Source organism: Squalius cephalus, assembly GCF_949319135.1.
Source record: "Squalius cephalus genome assembly, chromosome: 21".
Classification (NCBI taxonomy): Eukaryota; Metazoa; Chordata; class Actinopteri; order Cypriniformes; family Leuciscidae; genus Squalius; species Squalius cephalus.
Window position 1 is genome coordinate 22,451,367 of NC_137142.1, and position 26,734 is coordinate 22,478,100.

Genomic DNA, 26,734 nt, shown 5'->3' on the forward strand with positions numbered 1-26,734 from the left:
AGATACTTCTGAGTTCGAGCGTAAACATTCGGCAGATGACAGAATGCTGTGACAGAGCAGGAGCCTTGTTATATAAACAGCCATCATGGAGAGAGAATGCAGTCACACCTGCTTTTCTTTCGGCTGAGGGAAAGGCATCTTACTGTAGGTGCATGCCGTCACAGTGTAGCACACACAAACGCTGTGTGTATCCAGTGCAACCCTCACACACAAATGACCATTAGAGGAATGAGATGTCAGATGTCATATATTTGTTCAGTTTTTTCAGTTTTTTCATTAACTGCCCTGTTACACATGTTGCTACGCTGTAAAAGAAAAATATTTAAATTGATGGTAAATAGTTTTTTTTACAGGTGATGAAATAGAATGCTGTTGCAAAATTTAATGATCCATTTCCATGAACCACAGCTGATAAAAATAGGCAGTATAGACAGTTTATAGTGTCACTTGCTCAAAAACAGAACCATCAGGGGAAAGGCCTGTTCACACCAATGATAATGACAAAACTATTTTAGCATCCACACTAATGGACGATAATGTTATGCCTATTCTAATTGAGCGGTTCAGTTATGGTCTGTCAATTTAACTGCAGGACACACTTTATAATCTGTTGGATAATTTTTAGCGTTTATCAGATGGAAAAAAACTGATTCCTATACGATATCATTTTAAAACTTGATTATCATTCTTCTTGGTGTGAGCAGACCTTAACTCTGATCACTTAAAAAATCCAATAAACAATTAATTTAAAATGTTATTTAATGTTATATAAAGTGGATTGATGCACATAAATGGTAACACCCCCCCCCCCCATTAAATTCCACTGTAAATGTTGTATTAATGTTTTTCTCTGTAAATTATGATCATATTGTGTTTTTTTTAATAGTAAATTAATTCTTACTTTTTATTTCAAGTAAACTTCAGTTCAATTGTTTTTACAATATTTGTACACATTGTCCCATCAAATCTAATATAATTTTTCATTGTAAACATAAGGTAGCTTATAGCCAATTAACAGGTTTTTACTGTAGAATTGTTACATTCTTTTTCTGAAATTGGACATGTTTGACAGTGTAGTTATGCAAGTGTAAGAGATTTGAAATCATTGCCATCACTTTATTTACTGCTTTATTGTCCTCATCTAAGTTTAGGTGCAGGTAGTACACTGTAAAAAATCCAACTTACGTTTTGTATGACAAACTCAGTTTTTAAAGTTTATTCAACTATTTAACATGAAAAAAGTTGAGAAAAGTTGAGATAACTCAAACACGTAAGTTGAGAAAACTCAAAAATGTCCTGCAGCTGGTTGCCTTAAACTTTTAAGTTTTCTCAACTTTTTTTTTTTTACAGTGTAATAGCAAGGATACTTGAATCTTGTTCTCATCTAAATGCATATTTTGTGCAATTATCCCCTGTTCACTTGTTGCTTTAGAGCAGGGGTGTCCAAACTCAGTCCTGGAGGGCCACTGTCCTGCAGAGTTTAGCTCTAGCCTGCCTCAACTCACCTACCTGGAAGTTTCTGGAATGCCTAGTAAGACCTTGATTATCTGGTTCAGGTGTGTTTAATTGGGGTTGGAGCTAAACTCTGCAGGACAGTGGCCCTCCAGGAGCAGGATTGGACATCCCTGCTTTAGAGCCTTTGGTGCTTGCTTGTAAAGCCAAGAGAAAGCTGGCAGTCGGCTCTTATTTGCCACCATTGCTTTTTGCCCTTTGCCCCTCAGATGGCCTAATAGACCAGGACTGAGCTAAGAATAACCATGGATAATGTTGTTAAAACTTCAGTATCTCAAGAGAAGTGTAAAGTGGAGGCCCCACTGAGAAGAGCGTTTCAATATATCATGTGCCAATAGACACTAATAAGCCTCAGATACACCGAAAATAATGGGTGCAAGAGTTCAACCCTCTGACCACAGGACAATTTGACTTGTGGAAGGGTGCTTCATGTTTATCTGGAAAGACTTCATTCTTATTCAGTACAACTACCAAACAGGCATGCACTCAGTCTGCTGGAAGCAGCGTGCGCAGGACTGATGTTTGTGACTTGCTACTGTGTGTGCAAATGTGATTGCGGTTCCCACTTTAGCCCAGCAGTTAACCTAGTTAACCCAGACTTATTTATGGGTCCCCTTCACCCAATTAGGGCCCAGTAAAAGAGTGTGCTGCACTACAAAAGCACCATCCTCCATACACAACTCAGATGCGATCAATGGTCCTTAGCAGGTCATCGGCTATGAATCAATACACTCTATTACTACTTTACATCTGTTAGACCTGTTTCTCATCTCATTATGTCATTCCTTTATACATATATATATATATATATATATATATATATATATATATATATATATATATATATATATATATATATATATATATATACATTTAAACTCATGATAGTGACTAGAGCTTGATGGGAGGTTGAAAGTTGTCTTCAAATACGTTTCAGAGATGGAGGACATACAAATGAATGTGACTGCCTTGGTGTAATTACATCATTGGAAAAAAAGAGCAGGCAGGAAGAGGCCATGTGCTGTGTGGAGATAACAAACATCTCTCTGTTACACCACTATCTCTGCATTAGTGGACTCTAAAGAAGGACACTGTAATGTCATTCCTTATGTCCAGTGAAAGGCCAAATAAACCACAATGATGTGAGCATGTTTGTGGTCTTATATCTTGTCACCTCAGGATTATGATTTAAAAATTAAAGAGTGGTTTTGTGTGATGTAAGAGAGAATTAGGGGCTGTATTTTTTTTAATATTCAGATTAATGGCTGATAGGGTTGGACATTTAGCCAAAAATATCAAAGTATTTTTGCGTGATGCAAATAAATCAATGACTTGAATCAATTTTTGAAACAGACAGTTAGAACTGATTTATCGACATGAATTGAATAATTAGAAAAGAGTTTAATAACATGGCCTTAAAGGGATAGTTTACACAAAAATGAACATTTTGCCATCATTTACTCACCCTCAGGCTGTACCAAACCTGTATTTTTTTTCCAAACCAAGAGTTTATTTCTTCTATTGAACAAAAAAGAAGATATTATGAAGAATGTTGGTTGACGGGAGCCATTGTCTTCCATAGTATCCCCCCCCCCACCCTTTTCCCCCCTATTTCATTGTAGTTTTTGTTGTTTTGTTTTTTTCTTTGGTGTGTGTGTTTTAGTTTTGTTTCATTTGAGTTATTTTGTAATTTAATTTTCAGTGTGTTCATTCAGGAAATAATCAATAAATGGGTGTGGTAATGGCAGATGATCAGCATGGGTTGTGGGTTGTTGTTGTTTTAGATTGGACAGTTGGAAGTACTGGCAGCATCCCAGACAGCGAGCAGCAGATCAGCCTCAGGGCTCATTCAAAACACATAGGCCCTTATTGTGTCCAGATACTCAGAGCGACCCCATTCACAAGCTGTGTCAGTCTGGTGTGCCTGAGGGCTAAAGCTTTTCCCTGTGTGAATAACTTTGTTTGAGTTACAGCTGGTGTCAGAAAAATAAAAATGCATGTAAATGGTCTCATCATTATGCATCTTGTTAACTAGCTTGTTTTACATGTGTTCTTAGGTGGGGAAGGAGACGGTTCAGACAACAGAAGACAAGATTATGAAGAGAGACATGCCTTCGGCCTTCATTAAGTAAGACCTGTGCTTCCTGTCTCTCTCCAGGCGCTCATCATGTGAACATACATAAACTCTAATCACACTGAACACAGACACACTCATTGAACAGCATTAACAGCAAGGCATGTGCCTTTACCTTGTCAAGAGTTAAAAGTGATTGAACATTGAATAGAATTGTCTAAACATCTAAAGCTTTTTGTTTATCCTTATTTTACACAATATGAGATACCTATAAAGCCTAATGTCAGAGTGCATGTGGTCTTTGGATGTCTTGATACTGAAGAAAGCTCCACAATGTGATGTGGAGGTTAAATAAGGTCCGTTTGCTTGCCGTTAGGGGCTGAGTCATACCCTCACTGATAAAGCTTGGGTGCGTTTTCCAGCGAGCTTACAATGCATTATTGATAAGTCTAAGTAAAAATTATATGACTGCTCTCTCTAGTGTCTCCCCGGGTGTGTGAAGTGGTGTCTTGGTAGCTGATGTAGATGGAGCAGTTAGTGTTGATTGTATTTAATATTGATGCACTGTCTGCCTGTGTCTGTCTTTCACAATCTTTTTCATCGCTCTCTCAGTCTCGCTTCCTTGCTTAAGTCAGAAAGTCACTGAGAACACAAAGCTTCTCACACCTTAAGGGGGTAAAACTGCAAATTTAGGATTTTTTAAAAAAGTTTTCTTTGATAAGGAAAGTGAAAAGAAGACTAGAAATGAGAGAAGAGGAGGTAACTGGATCAAGACATTATTTTACATGTTATATATCAATTGTAATCATATATCATTTTTATGCATATAAATTTATAAAATAAAAAATATGATATAAAGTAATGTGATTCAGGATAAGGAAGGAAGAGGACAGGGTCGGCTTTACTGAGGCTTGTGCTTTATTCAATTTCAAATGGTCAAAACAAAAGTCACGCTCACAGTGCTTCAATAATCTCAGTCCAAATACACAATCAATTATGCAGCTCTCCAGAGCATTCAGCGCAACCTTCTGTAATATCCCGCCAGCCCCAGGAACTGCCTCACCTCCTTTTTGGTCTTGGGTTGCAACCTGTCCGTGACCCAAGTGGAAGCCCAGATACCTGACCTCCACACGTCCAACCTCACACTTCTTCAGGGTGGCCGTCAGTCCGGCCCCTCTCTGCACTCTCAGGACCGCACGCAGATGCTCAATATGACACTGCCAGTCATTACTATATAGATGATAATGTCATCTAGATAGGCAGTGGCATATGCAGCATGCGGCCAGAGAATCCTGTCCATGAGACGCTGAAAAGTGGCCGGTGCCTCGAACAACCCGAAAGGAAGTGTAACAAATTGGTGCAATCCAAACGGCGTTGTGAAGGCTGTTTTTTCTTTGGATATAGGCGATAAGAGGATCTGCCAAATCCTTTAGTTAAATCCAGTGTTGAATAAAATCGAGCTGTACCAAGCTGATCAAGCAAATGGTGCACACAAATGCAAAGCGTTGCCCACGTTCGAATCATTCTAATGGCCCGATGAGGTCCATACCAATTCTTTCGAAAGGGACCTGCATTGAAGGGAAGAGGGCGCAATGGCTCTTTTGGGGAGGCTGGTGGTTCACGACAAGCCCACAAGCCCACTTCACTTTCAAATGGTCAAAACAAAAGTCACGCTCACAATAAACTCAGTCCAAATACACAATCAATGATGCAGGACACAGGCACGAGTCCTCACTCTCTTATCAACTCCCTGTTTCCCAGGCTTATATCCGGTCTCTCCACGGCAATTACTGCAACTAGACACAGGTGTTTGAGATTCCTCAGAGATTTTGGTCCATATTGACATAATAGCATCTCACAGTTGCTGCAGATTTGTTGGCTGCACATCTATGATGCAAATCTCCCGTTCCACCACATCCCAAAAGTGCTATATTGGATTGAGATCTGGTGACTGTGGAGGCCATTAGAGTATAGTGAAGTATTGTCATGTTGAAGAAACCAGTTTGAGATTATTTGAGCTTTGTGATGTGGAGCGTTATCCTGCTGGAAGTAGCCATCAGAATATGGGTACACTGTGGTCATAAAGGGATGGACATGGTCAGCAACAATTCTCAGGTAGGCTGTGGCGTTTAAACAATGCTCAATTGGTATTAAGGGGCCCAAAGTGTGCCAAGAAAATATCCCCCGCACCATTACACCACCAGCAGAATGGATGCTTTCATGTTGTTTACGCCAAATTCTGACCCTACCATCTGAATGTTGCAGCAGAAATCGAGACTCTTCCATTGACCAATTGGGTGAGCCCGTTCAAATTGTAGCCTCAGTTTCCTTTTGACAGGATTGGCACCCAGTGTGGTCTTCTTTGTAGCCCATCTGCGAGCGGAGTTGACAGGTCCATATGGACCCTGCATGGCTTCTTTCTGCTCACTAATCGGCCTCAAAAGCGGCATCGTTTTTTAGAAGATTGTCCAAATGCAAAATAAAAGGCAAACCGAAATGACAAACTGTGATATGGTCATTACAGTAAGCAGGTCAAAATTTAGTTGGAGAAACAGAAGGAGATTAAATTTAGAGGAAATGCTTACAGTTATTAATAGTGTTTGGTTAGACAAGAATCACTATTTTCATTGCTCATAGCTCAAGGCTTTAGCTTGTTTCTTCCGCACCAGTTGTGCTACAGACATTAATGATAACTCAAATTGTGCTGCTTATCGAGGGGAGTTGTGCTTTTACCTTTCAAAGTGATCAGACGTGATCAGGCCTTGCAGATGATAAAGCAATTAATATCAGTATGAATCTGTATCTATTTGAAATGGCTGGGCAGACGGGCTCAGTTAAAGACCGTAAAAGCCTTAGCTGACACATTTGGCACCATAAACACAAGCTGGCACAGGGCTCATCAGTCAGCACACATGTGGCTGGTGACAGGAAATGTGAACCTCTATATATATAGGCTCTGTTGTAAGCACTGACACCCGAGTGGTGCCTCATACGTCTGGGTCTCCACTGCAGAATAATGATGAAGAAAGGCCTCCTCCTGAACACGTCATCATCCTGCTCTCCCGTCTCATGGGCCATTGGGCAACTGGGATGTGCTTTTAATTTCTATTAATACAGTGTTATCCAGTCTGGGAGAAGATCTTACACTGCTTGCTGGAAAGCTTTGGAATTGTTTACTGCCCTCAGTTCTGGGAATAGAGTGTTTGAATAATCTTGATTTGTGATTTAGTGGGCCAGTAATTTAATAGCAATTAAGTCAGTTAGTAATGCCACCTCTTATTTGAATCAGATGCATAGTTTTTCTTTTTGCACATAATATTTCATTTATTTAGCACTGATGAGATTTGTTAGACCCTGGCATTCATACGGTATGATTTAAAAAAACAATTATATTTGGGGTTTTTTGGAGCCTGTATAAAAGGCCAACTAGTATAAATGAATATACTCAGTCATTATGTTTCTTGTTTCTCAGGGTGGAGAATGCCTGTGCGAAGCTTGTGGAAGCAGCTCAGATGCTGAGGACAGACCCGTACTCTGTCCCGGCCCGTGATTACCTCATCGATGGCTCGCGGGGCATCCTCTCTGGCACTTCAGATCTGCTTTTGACCTTTGATGAGGCAGAGGTACGAATGGGAATGAGGGCTATCTTAATGATGAAATTTCAGCTGATGATTAATTTTCCTAAATTAATTGAGATTAATGATTTAATTGCCTATAAGTTTTGTTCATTTCACTTACATCCTAATACACATACGCTACCATTCAAAAGTGTGGGGTCAGCATTCAGCAAGGATGCATTCTTATACTAGATGTATCATTGTTTTCCACAAAAATATTAAGCAGCACAACTTTTTTTTAATTGATAATTGTAATGATAAGAAATGTTTTCTTGATCACTAAATCAGTATTTTAGAATGATTTCTGAAGGATCATAATAATTCAGCTTTGCCATCACAGGAATAAATGACAGTAACATTTACATAAATTATATTAAAATAGAAAACAGATATTTGAAAATCGTAATACAATTCCCCAATATTATTGGTTTTACTGTATTTTTGATCAAATCTGCATTTATTTGATCAAAAATACAGTAAAAACAATACCTTGGTGAGCATTATAGACTTCTTTTAAAAAACAAATCTTACTGACCCCCAACTAAGTAATTTACTGATATTTAAACTTGGAATCACACAATTAAAAGGTATTATTGCTTTTATGGCTTTGTGAACAAATACTGCACAATCGTAGAAGAATGACATAATATTTTAAATAAATCTTAAAAATTAAGTGTTTTAAATTTTTTTTTTTTTTTTTTTTTTTATAAACAGAGATTCTATGGAAGCTTGTTTCCGCCACTGAATAATAAATAAATAATAATAATTGCGACTTTTTTCTCACAATTGCGATATATCAAGTCAGAATTGTGACTTTTTTTCTCAGAATTGCGAGATATGAAGTCAGAATTGTGAGAAATAAAGTCGCAATTCTGAGAAATAAAGTCACAATTGCGAGATATAAAGTCGCAATTCTGAGAAATAAAGTCGCAATTGCGAGATATAAAGTCACAATTCTGAGAAATAAAGTCGCAATTGCGTGTTATAAAGTCAGAATTGTGAGATACAAACTATTCTGAGGTAAAAAAAAAAAAAAGTCCGTCTTTTTTTTCCTTAGAATTGGACTTTATATCTCACAATTGTGAGTTTATATCTCGCAATTCTGACTTTATAACAAGCAATTGCGACTTTATTTCACACAATTCTGACTTTATATCTCGCAATTTTGACTTTATAACACGCAATTGCGACTTTATTTCACGCAATTCTGACTTTATGTCTCGCAATTCTGAGAAATAAAGTCAGAATTGCGAGATGTAAACTCACAATTGTGAGATAAAAAGTCGCAATTATCTTTTAAAATGTTTTATTTTGTGGCGGAAACAAGCTTCCATACGATTCTCCCATGATTCTGAACAGACAACTACACAAAATTACATGTAATTTACTAGAGACTCTATTTAAAATGTTTAATTAATCTGAATTAATTCTTTTTATAAATGGTTTAAATGAATGATTCAATGACTCTCTCATAAATACTTCACTTGTTTCATTACTGGATGAATCAGAGTTTTTGAATGAATATCTTGAATGAGTGATTCAATGACAAATGACAAATATATTTTTGTAATTGTAGCCTATTACATTGTTACGTAACGATGTAATTGATACAATCGTTATTTGAAGCGCCAAGTTACTTTCAAGTTACTTTCACTGCCATAGACATCAGTGTTTATATCTGAACTATAAACTTTCATGCAAGTACTTCTGATAATTTAACATTTTTAACACAGAAATAACAAAACTGGGGTGCGTTTCCCAAAGCCAAATATGGTTGCAAGGTCCATCGTTACCAATAGAGTTCAATGGAAATTGCGATCATAGTTGGCCAACGATGCTTTATGGCTCAGCAGAAGCCTGAACCCTGATTTGAAGCTTCCGGTGTGATTTTGTCAAAAGACACAGGCGAGTCGTTGTCATTTAGGAATGAGATTGCGTGTGTGTTTCAATATTTCTCTCTTTTGATTTATACATTGAGAATTTTAAAATTGTGTTATTTGTGATTGTAAAGTGCACAATAATCTTGGTTATTTCAAATGTGGCAATTTTTCACATGCTCTGCTATTAATGTGAAACTTGCAGTCAACAGTAATGCAATTCGTTTTCCTGAAATTTTTTTAACAGACAGCAATATTTTTATCTTCAAGCAATTTGCTTGTCAAAAGTGATTCATGTACTGTTGATTATTTGATTTTTGGATGTGAATATTGCATGTGCGCTTTCATCTGAATCCTCAGTAGATCTGGGAAAGATCATGTGTAAAATGCATGTACTTTTTTTATTCTTTTCTTTTTAAAATCTGATTGAAGATTGGATTAGTAAAATATTTCTGTCTTTCTGACGAATAATCAGTTCACGGCACATCCTGAATTTGAATTCTTTGGATCATCTACACAAAAAAAATAGCTTTTCTTCTGGCCTAACAACATTAAATACACAGTCCCTTGTCACGCAGAGTACCTTGTGGTCCTAATGTGCCGTGCTCCATATATCCAGCCTCCCATGTGGGTGCAGCATAATGGAGCACATGATCTGAGTGAGCCGCCTTGCACAGTGTGTCTTCTATCAGCGCAAGCTACTTTTGAAGTTTCTGCTTCTGCGTGTCACAAGATTTCTCATCACAAGACAAGACATAAAACCCAGCAGCACAGAGTAAATAGACTCATAATATGTATTCGAAACCAAAAATACTCCCTAAAACCATCTAGTGCCAGTAATTGCTGTACTATTAAAAAATGATTAGAAATACCCAATATTTGTAGTGAAATTAAACATTTCCAAGAGAGCTCTGATTGTGTGATGTGGTGTGTATGTACATCCACTGGCAAGAAGGTATTAGATCATTGGTTTGTGGTGAAGGCTAACTCTCTGAGCTCTATTAATAGAGCTGCTATCATCTTTCTCAAGGAGCTGTGTCGTTCACAGGGCAATGAGTAAGCTTGATGTTTTGGTACTATGCTGTATCTTGTGGGTTTGCCTGTTTGCGGCAGCGACCTGCAAAATAAAACATTAGTTCTCAAAGGTAGAGCATGGTGGTAGCAACGCAAAGGTCATGGGCTTGATTCCCAGGAAATAAATAAATGTATAGAATGTATAGCTTGAGCACACTGTAAGTTTCTTTGGATAAAAGCTTTTGCCAAATGCATTCATGTAAATAAATGTCTTTTTCTTTTGTATCATTGGTATTTTTTGTCTTTTTTAGGTGCGTAAAATTATCCGCGTGTGTAAGGGCATCCTGGAGTACCTGGCTGTAGCAGAGGTTGTGGAAACCATGGAGGACTTGATCACTTACACTAAAAACCTGGGACCAGGTACTTCTGTTTAATGCTTTTATGTGTCTGTTACTTCCTTTTGAAGAGTTTTCAATTCATTCTGTTTGAATTTGAGTTGACGCTGTTGACATGTTGGCTCATGTGGACAGTTGGCAGTGATTATTTGCATGAATCGGATTCATTGTTATTATTGTTGAATGATTATTTATTTATAAAGATTTTTTTGTCACTTTTTAAGATAATAATCTTTAAATGAGGGTATGACTATGACCATGAAAAACTGTTATTTGTTATATGTGTCCTATTCAACTGTTTTCATTAGGTGGTATTGTTTTGGAGGGACGAACTTCTATTTATGTGAGGCATTTTCAGTTTCTAGTAGCCTTTTTTTTTTGCTTCTATTTGTGCTTAATGTATAGCATGAACTATTGAAAAATAGTTTTTCAGAAATGCACATTACATGACTATGCACTTACTGACCCCAAACCGTTCAAAAGTTTGGGGTCAGTTATTTTTTTATTTTTTTATTTTTTTTGTTGAAAGAAATTAATACTTTTAATCAGCAAGGATACATTAAATTGATCAGGAGTGACACTAAAGACATTTAATGTATAAAAAAATCAGCTTTGCCATCACATGAATAAATTAGCTTACAATGTATTCAGATAGAAAACAGTTATTTTCAATTGTAATAATATTATCACAAAATTACTATTTTAATCAAATAAATGGAGCCTTGGTGAGTATTGGAAGAGATTTCTTTCAAAACATCAACAAATCTTACAGACTTTTGAATGGTAGAGTATAACTTTTAGATTTTATTTGTGTATATATATACTGATATTGGACATAATTTAATAGCACTGTTATTCTTCCGTCTTTAGCAAATCCCAAATTGAACATCCATTTTTGGATTATAAATATATGGAGAATAATTGCTAGCTGGACAGTTCCTCAGTCCTTCATGTCTCTTGCACAGCTGTTTAATATATATATATTTTCTGTTAGGCATGACGAAAATGGCAAAGATGATTGACGAACGGCAACAGGAGCTGACACACCAGGAGCACCGTGTGATGCTGGTCACCTCCATGAACACAGTGAAGGAACTGCTGCCCGTGCTCATATCTGGTGAGAGACCAGCGAACCGCTGTGTGTGTGTCTGTGTGTGCTGCGTGCTGCATGTCGTCTCTGTGTGCCAGCCGTTGATATGGCAACACTGATAATTGGAGCCATTTAACCGCCTTAGTGGGAGGGATAGATTTTTCCCTTTATCCTGTTGGATTTCTGCAGTTGGCTCAGCAATAAATAGCCGGGTTGATGGCGGCTCATCTGTACACGCAGAAAGGCTTTTAATGTTGATGTTTGCAAATATGTCTACTCATATGGAGATAATTAGTTGGCTGATTTTTGGATACAGTATTGATCTGTAAAGTAGTTTTAGATAGCTCATGAAAGGGAGTACTAACAAAATTGTTTTTTGATACCCATTAGCAATTAAAATCTTTGTGACAACCAAGTGCACTAAGAGTCACGGTGTGGAGGAGGCCTTGAAGAACAGAAACTACACATTTGAGAAGATGAGCGCTGAGATCAACGAGATTATCAGAGTGCTGCAACTCACTTCTTGGGACGAGGACGCCTGGGCCAACAAAGTATGAGCCTTATCACTACATTATCGCAATCCTTCCTACAACCCCACCTTAAACAGTTACATTAAGCTACATTTGCTTCGAAAGATTAGACAGTTCCTACCGTCCCTGGAAAATTTAAGTGTACAATTTTTAATTTACTATGTTTCCAAAAGTTAAGCATTTGTGTAGAAACGTAAAAATCCCATTCATTTTTTTCCACAGAAAATTTGATTTCTAATGATAATGTAAAAGAATTGATGATCCACTCGGATATATGAATGGGAGAAATTGTAATTGTAACTCAATATATCGACTGTACTTTACAGTTAAAAAAGCTATAAGCATAGCCTGCATATGCACTGTGATCAATATAGCTGCTTTAAGAATGGATGTCATTCCTTACACCTTGTCCTAACTAAAAGCAGTGCGATAAGATTCCAGCGACAATCAACACGAAGCGACAAAATCACAAATCACAGCCAATCAGAAGACTTGTGGATAGGCTCTCTCTGCAAGTGCACTTCTGCTTCACATTTGCGACAAATTTGATACGTACATTATCAAATGGATTAAAAATAAACTAGTAGTAACTAATTTTATCTCCCGTCACCTCGTGTGTATCTGGAGAGGACAAAAACTCTGATTAACATGGACATTGGACAATATACATTTTATTGCATATCGCAGCATCCCGTCTGGTTAGGACACGTTGCTACAGTTTTTGTTTGGTGATTTGAGCTTTAGAGGTGCAATTTATTTTAGAGTTGGAAATAGCTGCCTGGTGCATTACAAATGTGGACATCAAGTGAACTGACTTGCCGTAAATGGGCTTAGATTCAGTCACGTCACAGCGATTGTATTTTTTTTTCTTTCTTTTTTTCAATTTTATCCAAATATTCTAATCTTGTGATTTATCTGAAAGCTGGTTGTTTTAGTTCAAGGTTTAAATATATTTTTTTAAATGCATTTAAAGAAAATGAATGGGAAAAATACATGGCAGCTTCAAAAAAGAAATCTGCGTTCTATTGAGACCCCTTAGTGTATCTTTGTTTTTCTTTCTAAATGAATCTGACACTCCCATCCTGCTAATGTAATAATCTGTTCCATTTCCTGGACTGTTCACAGTCAGGCTCAGAATTCACTGACTATATTACATTAAAATACACAGGCCTAATAACCAGCATAGAAAGAAAGAAAAAAAAAACACGGCATCAGTGTTTAACCGTTAGATTAACGATCTGCCGTTTAATATTTCACAAAGTCTACTGAATCATTTGATCCTTCTTCCTGATTGATGACACCCTTTGCTTGCTTAGCATGCATATTAAATATTTCCATAAGAAACCACTCTACTCTCAAAATCAGTTTCCTAAGCTTTCATTTACTTTGCTGTCGCCTCTGTTTTTTTCTTTTTGCCCTGATATAACTCTGTAAACATGCCTCTTTCTTTTTTGCTCTCTTTCTGTTCTGTGTTCTTCCATTTTTTTCCCTTCCTATAGAAGGTAAGCTCTCCTCTCTCCCGCTTTGTAATGCGACAAACTGCATGCCAGATCATTGTGTTGCTAACCGTATGTCTGTGTTAGTATTTTCAATCTTGTTTTTTTTTTTTACATTATGTTTGATAGAAAGCCCTTTCTCAGCCTGGCTTGCCATTTTAAATGCTGTGTATATATAAGGGGTGATGTATTTCGGGAAACCTAGCACCAAAACAAAACAATAAATTGCAATTAGAGAAGTTGTTTTCTGATGTGCTGTGGAATGCAACTGTGCCATTACTCATCCTCCACATCCACATCTCCCATTCTCAAATCATCCTTCATTTAGAACACTGTCTCACAGTTAATCACTAATGTCTTGCTCTGGAAGTGACAACTTTTTAACACTTGATGTCTGTCTCCATGGCTCCCGCTGTACATGTTCCTTTAATCTGAATGCTGTCTTACCAGATCAACCTGATGTTCTGCTCCATGACTCCTGATGCACCGCTCCACCCACTTTTAAATATCCAATGAAATGGCTTGACGAGTGCAGTTTGCTTTTGTTTTCATGTATTTCTTGTTGAAATAGAAAATTGGGGTGGTATATACTGGAAAGCTCCTCGCTTTTTATTGAAATAGCCAATAGTCTTTAGTTTAGTTTTGCAATAAAAAGTGGTTTAGTCATGAAACATTGGCTGTTGCTAGTTGGAGGTTGCTCTGATTTTTGAGAGAATTTTATTGGACAAATTTTTTATACGCCACTCTGAGTGTGATATTTTTGATCATTGTCCCTGAAAAGAAAGATTGTAAATTGAGCTAATATTGTCTTTTAGGTGTATACTAGGATATTGATTGAGCTCAAAGCCCCAAAACTAAATTTTTTAATTCATGTGGGTCTTTAAATCTCATTCTTTGAATGAAAATACACATGCAGTATATCTAAGATATACGGAAAGGAATTAGTGATACTAGTTAGCTAATATAAAGGGGTGGTTAATTATGATTTCACTTTTCTTACTTTAGTTAGTGTGTAATGTTGCTGTTTGAGCATAAACAACATCTGCAAAGTTATAACGCTCAAAGTTCAAAGCAAAAGGAGATTTTTTTTTTTTAAAGAAATTCCTTTTTAAGGACTACAACAAACGGCTGGTTGGAACTACACAAGCTTGCTCCCGGGTTAGTGACGTCACTAACCCTAAGATTTACATAAACCCCGCCCCCGGAACACGATTTATAGATTATCAAGACAGAATATGCTAATCACTGACTAGATAATAGCTACACATCACCTCTTCACCTCTTGAGTCTCTCCATCTTTGTCTGACTCCGGTTTGAACATAAAAGGCTAAAATTTTTTGAAATTTTCAGTGCATGCCTGTGTGAGTGCAATCTGTTGAAGCTCCGCCCCCTGTGCCAGGAGCAGCAGCTCATTTGCATTTAAAGGGACAGACACAAAATGCGTTTTTGCTCACCCTCAAAAAGTGACAGTTTTAACATGCTATATAAAAATATCTCTGGGGTTCTCTGGGGACATCAAAGACTTATTTTACATATTGTGATAAGGGCATTATACCACCCCTTTAATAATTGTTCTGGCACATTAAAATAGTACATTTTCAATATTTTGAATGTAGCACACATTTAGCATTGGACACACTTGCTTATGTCTTGAGACAAAAATTGAGTTGAAACTCCATTCTGACTCTGGGCTCCCTTGTGCCCTATGACTGACGACATGAAAGATGGATTGTTGTTGTTTATTGCTCTTCAACTTCCTAAACCACTCATACACACAGGGTGTGATTTGTTGGGGGGGATTTCCATTTGGTCTAAATATCCCTGCCTCTGCTGAAATGTTTTTAACCTCGGTGGGGATCAAATTTATCAATGCTACTTCACCAACAGACCATATAAAATATCTTTAAAAAAAAAAAAAAAAAAAAAAAAAAAAAAAAAAATATATATATATATATATATATATATATATAACTAATCAAAACGCTTCAGCACGCACGTTTAAACAACAATAAAATCATAAATGGCCTTTCACTGATGGCGCTCCCACTTGTGTGATGAGAGATGACTGCGTGCGATTGCGATCCAGGTTCTAGTAGCCTTAATCCATTCACAGCTTTTCATGTGTCACAAAGCACAATAGTCATATAATAGTATATTTCAACATGAAAACTACAGCCAGCCAAATTAAAGAAAAGTAAAAATGATTCGGAGCAGGATTTTACAGTATACTGTATATTTTATTTGTATACACTCACAATAGCAACAAAATGTTATGCTTTTGTAAAATAAAGAAAAAACAATAACAATTAAACAGGATGTGCTTTTTTGCAGTCTCTGTCTCCTTTCTGGAGTGCGTCACAAAAAGTCAGCAGGCTCACGAAAAAGCCTCAGTCACGACAAAAATTTAAATGATGGAAAGCTTGAAATGTGAAATTTAAATGAACCAATTCAAATCTGAAAAACAATATTCTCTGATTATGTAATCTGTATATAACCAACAAGAGGTACAGAGGTATCTGCTCAAGCGCAGATGTTTATTACCGGTATGTGAATGAGCGCTTCCCTATGAGGAACGACAAGGCATAAGCGTGAAAACCTCGCTCTGATGTAAAAATTTAAAAATGGATTACATTTTTTTCAAAATGTTCCAATATTGTTTCATTAAAGTTCATATTATTCTATAAATGTTACTTTAACAGCTGCACGAAATACCCTCTGTGGTTCGTGATTTATTTTCATGAATAAAAAAAATATTTCAAAAGCATCCCTCCTCTGCTTTTTCACAAATCACACCCTGCCCACTCAGTCCATTTGCAGGGAACGAATTATAGAAGATAAAGCCAATGCATTTCCAGATTAATTTATTGTTTCACTCATAACTGTAATCAGAAAATTATTTTTTATTTGTTCCCTTATTCAATAATATAAACTTCTGCATTTATTTGGAATTCTCTAAATAGCAATTTCAAAGCTTTTGTCACCTAATACCCTTAGTACAGTTGACCTAAATCTTCCTTGACAATATTTACTCTGTTAGCCAAAAAGAGACGTTGTTGTCAGCCAGATGAATGTTTAACCTTTCCAGTATCTTTTTTGTAAAGAGTAAGTTCATCATTGAAACTCGGCATCAGTCTACCTCCATATTGTAATTCGCCACAACAGGTGCTTGTGATATTTGTCAAGAGATCAGGTGCATAAGCAGAATACATATTAAAGCAGAGACTGTTCAAACACGCCTTCTGGCTCCATCGTGACATTTTGATCACATGATCAGGTTCAGATGTCCTTTTCCTGTCTCTGAACTCAGTGTCTGTAATAAAAGAGTGTATTAATAACTAATGCAATATGGAATTGTACAGTAAGGGTTAGGTTCCTTTTCTACATACCCTTTAAAATTTACCTTGTTACCCATAACATAGGGTATACCAGGACCACACACACTATATATATATATATATATACACTACCATTCAGAAGTTTGGAGTCAATAATGTTTTTGAAAAATGTCTCATTATGCTCAGCAAGGCTGCATTTATTTGATAAAAAATACAGTTAAACATTACTTTTATTATTACAATTTAAAATAAAAAATTCTATTTGAATATATATTAAAATGTAATTAATTCCTCTGATGGCAAAGCTGAATTTTCAGCCTCATTACTCCAGTCTTCAGTGTCACATGATTCTTCAGAAATTATTCTATTATGCTGGTTTGGTGCTCAAAAAACATTAATTATTGCTATCAATTTTGCAGTTGCCTGGACTTTGCAGCTTGAGAATGCAACCCAATCCTGAGCTGAATCTCCATTAATGCATGTGAATAGGAAATGACTCATCAACTTACAAATAATGTGATCTGTTTTGCTGGATGCTGAACGGTTGGCTGGAAAGCAGCAGTTACTGGATAGCAGGCAGGCAAAGTAAGCAGAGGAAATGGATTGGGCGGATAATTCGTTTTAGCTGAAAGAAGACTCATTGATTATACTTGTGCTTCAGGTTTGCTTCAGGATCACCTCAAACTATATTTGGGCTTTTTTGATTTCATAATATGGATTTATGAAAGTGGGTTGACAGGAATCTAGCTGTATATTTTGGAGAAATGTGAATACAAACTGTATTTTACTGCTGAGATGGAGTGTAATAGGCAGCTGGAGCAGGTGCGAGGGGTTAATTTCCCTCTCCTGAATGGATCTGCTGCTTCAGCTGCCAGAGTGTCTCTTCCTGGAAATGCCACATGCAAAAACAAGAACTCAGTTATCACTCTTTCTGAAAGGTCCATTATTGTCCTGTCTTGCTGAATCAAAGACAAAAAAAATAGTTATGTACATTTCCAGATTAAGGCCTCATCCTGCTTGCCACAACATTCAACTGAGGTCCTGACTCTCTGTGGTTATAAAAAATCCTGGCCAAATTTGCCCATTGGCCTCTGTCCATCATCATGGCCTCCTAATCATCCCTATATACTGATTGGCTTCATCACTCTGTCTCCTCTCCACCAATAAGCTGATGTGTGGTGGACGTTCTGGTGCAATATGGCTGCCGTCGCATCATCCAGGTGGAGATTCATCCTTCCATATGTATAGCCCTTTAAGTACCCAGAAAAGTGGTATATAGATGTAACAAATTTGTTAGTATTATCTTTCCCTTGTCTTTCTGATATATTTGTAGCAAGATATGACTGGGGCCCTTATGGGCCTCAAAACACTGCCGTAAGTCAAAAGATCTCACCCCTCGTCTATCGTATTCTGGTTTGCAGATATGGCTGGAGTATGTTTGTAGTTGCTAAGGTATTCTGAATGGTTGCTAGGGTGTTGCCAGTCTATTATTAACTGCTGCCAAGTCACATCAATTAGAAAATTCATAGCACACCTCTCCTCAATAAGCTGAAATAATCTGAGGTGTCAGTATTGAAGGCATGGCATTGATACTCACACTGAACATAATTTCACACCCATACCCTTCATTTGTCTTTTAGTGTTATGCTCTTGATATGCACATTTTTGCGATAATGTGTGCATTGAATGCATTTGTCTGTGCAGATGACTATTGCTTTAGACTGCAGTAGAGAGGAGTGCCATACGCACGGCTGAGTTACTCAAACAGACGAGTTCTCCTCCAAATGTGTGCGTGGTGCAGTGGAGTGTTAAGTGGTGATTATGTGGGTCGCTCTCACACTTTGTGTGTGTGATTGAGAGAGGCAGAGGCTCCTCTTGTCCTTCAGAGGGAAAGAGCTGCAGAGCCCCCTCCCTTTAGCATCTACTCCCTCATATGAGCACATATGCAACCGCAAAAAAAAAAAACTGTATCCACTCTGATACATGTGATTATATCCTTCCCTGTAAGGCCTAAATGACAAACATTACTGATTACTAACACACTCTTTTTCTTTGAAGGACACTGAGGCCATGAAGAGAGCGCTAGCTCTGATAGAGTCAAAGATGGGTCATGCTAAAATCTGGCTGAGGGACCCTAACGGCCTACCAGGTATCATAACTACATCCATTAGCTCACTGTCATCTTTCAGGTGTTAAGGAAGTCATGTCAGGAATGGATTTTCTTTGATATTTTGAGATAAAATAACTCTTTGCGCTAGAAATACTGTAACTTTAAGTCAAACTTCTTCTTCAGTGATATTTTAACATATATTGCAAAAATTGCTCCTTTTTCTGCAACTTTCTGACCTCAGATTTGAACACGTGATCGCCAACATTTATGCGTTAATAAAACCTATTTGAATCTGTATTGGATCTTTACATGCTAACAAAGTAGTTTGATTCTATATATCAGAGAGATACATTTTATTATGACATATGTTTTTGACATTACCAAAAACTTTACAAAAAATATTGATATTTAAAATAATTACCTTATTTTTTGGGTAAAAAAAAATAATTAAATAAAAATACACAAATAAAAATGTATAATATGATCCAACTAGTCCTGAATGCCATACAATACTATTCAAAAGTTTATGGTCAGTAAGATTTTTTTTTAAATGTTTTTCTGAAGAAAAAAAAGCCTCTTATGCTCACCAAAGCTGTATTTATTTGATCAAAATACAGTAAAATTGTAATATTGTGAAATATTATTACAATTTAAAACATTGTTTTCTGTTTTAATGTATTTTAAAAATTAATTTATTTCCTGTAATGGCAAAGATGAATTTTCAGCATCATTATTCCAGTCTTTAGTGTCACATTATCCTTCAGAAATTATTCTAATATGCTGATTTCAAGATTTTTTGATGAATAAAACGTTCAAAAGAGCAGCATTTATTTGAATCTTTTGTAACGTTATGCTTACTGCCATTTTTGATCAATTTAATGCATCCTTGCTCAATAAAAGTATTAATTTCCTTTTAAAAATGTTTTGAACAGTAGTGTACACAATATTTGTGTAATGTATATGATTTTCATTGAAATCGATTAAAAATATGAGTGTGTAGTGGCCTAACTCCTGCTCTGGATGTTCTCGTACAGGAGATCCAGGAGAGCATGCTTTGCGTCAGATACTGGATGAAGCAGGAAAAGTGGGTGAGCTTTGTGCGGGGAAAGAGAGACGAGAGATCCTGGGAACAGCCAAGACCTTGGGCCAGATGACGGATCAGGTGTCAGATGTGCGCGCCAGGTACGCCCTCTTCAGGTTCACCTGGAGAAAAGGCAGATTCATAGTCAGAACCCATTATACTGCTGATTCCACAGACTATGAGATTCCTCAGTTCAGCATTTCACAATGAGAGCCAAATGCCAGCACATGTTCCTGTAGTGCTCACGTGACCTGAATTATTCATTAATGCAGCTGTGTGCTGTTCATAATGATCATCTTTTATGCAACACATTACCCCTGTGTGATGTGTCTCAGGGGCTGTAACTGCTTCTAATTTACAACACGAGAAAGTGTGTCAGGGTTTTCAATAAACACAGTTTAGACGTTGTTTGTTAGCGGTCTAATTCTCCAGGGATTGTTTATCCCTGACTGTTGAGTACAGGAGAAGGAAGGAACGGTGTGGTACAGTTTGGGCCCATGTGTCAGGGATGTTGAAAGCTGGAGTGAAAGTGAAAGATCAGACGCTGGGCTCTGACTTCATTAGAGAGACTGAAGGAAAGCAGATTAAAGGCTGAAGGGCCGGATAATCAGCGGCTGCACAGGCCCACTGAACTCTCACACAGGGGAGGCTCTTTACACTGACCTGTGCATGCAGATCGAATGCTTACATGTTAAATTGTTTCCCTGAATTAAGTTCTCAAGGGTAGTCGGAGAGATCTTTATCCGAGAGAAATATATTTGTATTTATTAATTTATTTTTGTTATTTCGATTTTGTGATCATGTAAATTATAACATTACATTGGTAACACTTTACAATACGTTTTCATTTGTTAACATTAGTCAACTACATTAGTTAAAGAAAGGTGCTGTATGTCATTTCTTTTGTACTAAAGCATAAAAGCACCATAATATGTTAGCAGAGATTACCAAACATGGTAAACTCAAATACTTGTTTCTCCGAAAAGCAGTGCTGAGCAATGCTATTCCGTGTCGGAATGTCTGTTTTTGTTTTGGTCTGTGTGATCCCGCCCACTACCAATTTACCCAATAGTATTTCAATACCTGAGGTTGCCAGTTGGTGGAAAACACAGCGTATTGCAGCCATTGAAGTAAGCAAACAAACTGTGTCAGAAATTGCAGATTCTACTTGACCTAAAAAGTCTCTGCAATTAAAACATTGCAAACGTATACATTAGTTGATCAACTTACAGTGTAAGGCTCATCGCTTTCCATTGTCAGTTGCGCTCATTCCTGTTGCGTGTCCTGAATCTGGCAACCTGAATGAGTATTGTTGAGTCTGAAAGGACAGGGCGGGGGAAACAACTCTCTCCAATGTTTTGAATTTGGACTGCAGTACCCATTTCAACCACTTGCTGTCAATATTACATAATGCACCTTTAATGCACTGTGAAGTGAATTAACATGAACATGAACATTTTTATTAAATAACATTAACAATGGTTAATAAGAATATATTGCCCATTGTTAGTACATGTTAATTAATGCATTAACTACTGTTAACAAATGAGACCTTATTGTTAATTGTTACCATTAATACAATATGTTGCTTGTTCAGAGGTCAGGGTGCCACCCCTATGGGTATGCAGAAAGCTCAGCAGGTGGGTCAGGGTTTGGATATTCTGGTGGGGAAAGTGGAGAACGCTGCCCGAAAGCTGGAGGCCCTGACCAATGCCAAACAGGCCATCGCCAAGAGAATCGACACGGCCCAGGTCAGTCTTGAGATTGTAAAACAGAAGCATGAAGATTGGTGTGTTTAGTGTGTATATTGTTTGCTTCAGGGCTCAAATTTTGAACATCAAGTGACAACCCAATAGAGTACCAACATTTATACCTAATCAACCTAATAAAATTACAACTTGGATAGTTTTAACCTAGTTTGAGTCAATAAATGGCCATTGATGTCAACAACAAAAGATATGGCAAGTGTTTTCTCCAGCCTCAACGTTCATAAGTGAGTTTATTTTTTGTCTATTTGTAATATCTTATTACATTTTTTATTTTGTTATAGTTACAGATTTGAAGAGACAATATGCATCCCAGAGGACCTGTGGGTACTTAAAATGGGTACTCATAATTACAGACGTGTTCTCGTCTAAATAGCTGTTGCATAAATCTGTCTCAACTGATGTTATTTAGTGGAGATGTGCTGTCTCATAAGTATTTAAAGGGTGGAATCATTGTACTTTGTGTAGTCGGTGCAGTGACAGAAAACCACAGATGAGTTCAGACAACGGCAAAGTATATGATTATATAACAGACTGATTCCTTTTGCCGAATAACAATATGACTTTTAATATTCCTTCAAATTGAAAACATAGGAAATGTTGACAAGTGTCACTCTAGTATGTTCATTCTGATAATAAGTTACTTACTAAACATTTCTTTTAACTAAATGTTCATTTCTGCACAGAGCTGGCTGGCTGATCCTAACGGTGGTCCGGAGGGGGAAGAGAACATCCGTGCTCTTCTGGCAGAGGCCAAGCGCATCGCTGACTTGTGTGAAGACCCTAAAGAGAGAGACGACATTCTGCGCTCCATCAGTGAGATCGCAGGACTCACTGCGAGACTGGTTGAACTTCGTAAAATGTAATTACAGGCCTACATTGCGTGTAGAACATTAAGTGTTCTTTCCACTTTCAAAGGACAGACGGTTTTCAGCTTCATATCAGTCATGCCAGTCTGTCATGTTTAGTAAATGTTGTCTTTGGTCAGAACATGAGGAAAAATATGAACTTGATAAACCATTATCATGGTCATGGTTAGGTCACATTATGTAACCAAGATAATGTGCCTAGCGTGACTCCAGATCTGGAATATATCTGTCTGATAATGTGATTCTTTTATTTATTTATTGTTGTATTCTCATGTTAATTATGTTATAAATGTTTTTTGTTGTTGTTGTTGAATCTCATGTTCTGGTCCATTTTTGTGTCACAGGGGTAAAGGGGATACTCCTGAGGCTAGATCGCTGGCCAAACAGATTGGCACAGCTTTGCAAAACTTGCAGGCAAAGACTAACCGTGCCGTGGCCAACATGAGACCTGCCAAGGCTGCTGTTACCCTAGAGGGCAAAATGGAGCAGGCTTTGCGCTGGATCAACAACCCTGGAGTGGACGATCATGGAGTTGGTGGGTGGCATGATGAAGTAAAACATCACCATTTAAATCAGACAAAAAAAAAAAAACAGCCTGGCAACCTATTTTTAGGTATCAAAACCATGTAGGAGTTATAAAATCTGTTTATGTTATTAGCGTAATGGGCATCCAGTCAAGTAAAAACCTCATCTGGGCATCTGAGGTAATTACTTTTCCCCCAAAGGATGACACTGGCATATTGAATGACTTATTCATATGTATGGAACTGGGCACTTGACTCTGGACCTTTATGTGATGTGACAGATGGCTATTTTCTCTGCCCCTGTTGTATTTATGTTCATACTTAAAATATTTCAAACCATAAATAGCTGCTTCGTGTCCTATTCACAGCAGGTCATGTTACTATCAGGTTAACTTAGTCTTGGAGTAACTCTAGACCAGAGCTGTTCAGTTCTGCTTCTGGAGATCTTCTTTTCCTGCGGTGGGACTGTGAAGTATGTACTTCGCTGGTGATGGGGAAAATCCATGATTTCGAGTGTATAGCAAGACCAGTATTGAAACATACTACCACGTCATATAATTGCATCTTGATACCACATGTCCCTTGTCATCTTGCCAACTTTATTACATAAGAATTCATTGTTAATTAACCTTATTAAACTTTAAAAACTGCTATGGCAGCTTAGCTTTGCAATGCTGTACATTTCTTCAACTGAAAAAGTTGAAAGTGAGTCTTCACAAGCTCCAAATGTTGCAAGGAATTGTGGGTAATAATCACTTAAACATCATGCACGGATACTCAATTCAAAATCCACCAGAAAAAGTATACTATCTACCCTTTTAACTTGGATTCTAATCTTCTATACTACTTAAGTGGTGTGATAGTACTTCCAAATGAAGTAAATGTAAAATATTTGTTTTTTTGGTTGTTTTTTAAACTAGCAAATAGAGATAATAATTTACAGTGCTGGGGGTAACGCATTACAGGTAACGCGAATCAAATAATCGGTAATGAGATTACTTTTTTCAAGTAACTTGTAAAGTAACACATTACTTTTAAAGTTACAACAAAATGTCTGAGTTACTTTTTCAAATAAGGTGTTATGTGCGCTGTGTAAACATGATGGTGATTGTAGTTCTAGACTAAATGTGAGAATGCATTTACTCATCTTACTTGCACAAAAACAGATTCAGTATTCCTCAAAATGAATCAAAATATAAAAATGAGATAATAGTAAAACAGAATATTATGCCAACGTGCAATAATTAAATTTTAAATAACACAAATATACTTTTTGTATTTTATTATGCCTTTGCTGCTGACCTTCCATGATCTAATTCAACCATACTAATAAGCAAAAATAACTTCAGATGAACATGTGTGAGAACAGTGTTTCATTTTTGTTTTTGTTTTTATTGCTGCAATCCAGAAAGGCAGCACAGCTGAAAGGTTTGTTTGAGCTACACCCTCTACTGTACAATCATGAATTTGCATTTCCTTCAGCCAGAGGCTTATTCATTTCACTTTTGGTGTGAAAGGTCCTTTACATTTGCCAAAATAGCAAATGTAGCTATTTTTGTTATAAAAAAAACAAGCAAGCCCTGCCCAGGTGAGAAAAAGTAACACAAAAGTAATGTAATGCATCAATTTCCCCAAAAGTAACTAAGTAACACAATTAGTTACTTTTTAAGGGAGTAACGCAATGTTGTAACGCATCAAAAAAATAACATAAAAATCCCCAATACTGCTAATTTAAGTAATGCTAACTTATTAGCCACTCAGTGAATGGTAGTTGCACATTAATTTCAAATGAATTCTGCTTATTCACTATGGTAAAATGAATAAATAATAAATGTTTGAATTTATCCACACAAAACAAATGACCGCCAATAAGTTTGCTAGAAAATCATAGTAGGTTTTTAAGGCTAATCAAAAATAAAAATAACTTTGTATGTAATTATTCACAACTGCCCATTTAACAGAAACCGTGTTTAAAAATTAACGTTTTAGTGCAATTAGATTGGTAATTCTCACCTCACACTCATAGTTGATTAGAATACATCACATCTGATTGGGCGTTTATTTAAACACATTTCAAGCTCAAATCGGAGCTGAAAATTCCACATACGCATATGGCCGGAACTCCCGTACTACTCTCCATTGGAAATAAATAACTTTCGATCTGTCTTGAGACATGAAATGTTTCAGTATTATGTTTCTAATATGATTTTTGTTTTGTTTAAATTTAAAGTGTGTTTCATGCATCAACTATAAGCAGTTAATTTCCCTTAAGAGACTGTCTGTTTGTCCAAACAATGGAAGACTGGAGTCGGGAGTGTTTGGGAAACCTGTTTGATCCTTTCTGCTAGAAATGACACATTTCATTATTAAATTACAAACATTTTGTTTGTCTTCCTAGTGCACAGGATGGATAGCTTGTTTTATATACACAGACCCCATAGATTGTCTAGGTGCACCAGCCTGAATGGGAGCCTGTTATCTCTCTGTCTGTAGGCCAGGCTGCCATACGGGGACTGATAGCTGAGGGCCGTCGACTGGCGAACTCTCTACCAGGGCCGTACAGACAGGAGCTGCTAGCAATGTGTGAGCGAGTGGAGCAGCTGATGATGCAGTTGGCAGATCTGGCCTCGCGGGGAGAGGGAGAGAGTCCTCAGGCGCGCGCTGTGGCCGCTCACCTGCTGGAGGCAATTAAAGTAAGGCATCGTGTCCCCCTTTTCTATTAAAAGATCCCAGTATCTTTCTCACAGCAGGTGTGGGTGAAGCATAATCAGATGTTTAGATCTTCTCAAATGGGAAGTGCAGAGGTCAAATCTGCTGGCCTTAGAGTAGTGCAGTACACAAAGCGCTCAAGATAATACATAAGCAAATGATACCCTCTGCTGGAAAATATTTGCATTGCAATATATTCATTCCTACGCTATTTCCAGCAAATTACACTACCTAGTTAGGAATAATTATTATAATGATAATAATAATTAAGATTTTTTTTTAAATGTTTTTGAAAAACAGTAATATTGTGAATTAGTATTATAATTTAAAAGAACTGTTTTCTATTTGATTATATTTTAAAATGTCATTTATTGTTGTTATGGGAAAGCTGAATTTTCAGCATCATTACTCCATTTTTCAATCACATGATCCTTCAGAAATCATTCTAATATGCTGATTGCTCGATATTATCAATTATTATTGGTGCTCAAGTATTAATAATGATACTTATTATTATCAATGTTAAAAACAGTTTTGGCAGTGATACATGTTTTCTTTGGTTCATTGATGAATAGAAAGTTCAACAGAAAAGTAGAAAGAACAGCACTTATTTGAAATGGAAAGCTTTTGTAACATTATGAATGTCTTTGCTGTTACTTTTGAATGTGTCCTTGCTGAAAAAATGATTTTTCTTTCATTTTTTAAAACTTACTTTCCCCAAAGATTTAAATGTTT

General features: G+C 36.9%; 1 protein-coding gene across 2 annotated transcripts in view; it reads left to right on the forward strand.

The window, feature by feature from the left end:
• vcla (vinculin a) overlaps window positions 1-26,734 on the forward strand; it is a 41,992-nt gene that overhangs the window by 5,344 nt on the left and 9,914 nt on the right. For both annotated transcript variants that reach the window (XM_079855171.1, XM_079855172.1), the window contains exons 2-12: window positions 3,570-3,640; window positions 7,059-7,209; window positions 10,406-10,514; window positions 11,484-11,606; window positions 11,970-12,130; window positions 18,999-19,089; window positions 20,085-20,232; window positions 21,729-21,882; window positions 22,584-22,759; window positions 23,111-23,301; window positions 25,784-25,983. In XM_079855171.1, the coding sequence (XP_079711297.1) occupies window positions 3,570-3,640; window positions 7,059-7,209; window positions 10,406-10,514; window positions 11,484-11,606; window positions 11,970-12,130; window positions 18,999-19,089; window positions 20,085-20,232; window positions 21,729-21,882; window positions 22,584-22,759; window positions 23,111-23,301; window positions 25,784-25,983 (1,575 nt within the window). The remainder of the gene's footprint in view (window positions 1-3,569; window positions 3,641-7,058; window positions 7,210-10,405; window positions 10,515-11,483; window positions 11,607-11,969; window positions 12,131-18,998; window positions 19,090-20,084; window positions 20,233-21,728; window positions 21,883-22,583; window positions 22,760-23,110; window positions 23,302-25,783; window positions 25,984-26,734) is intronic.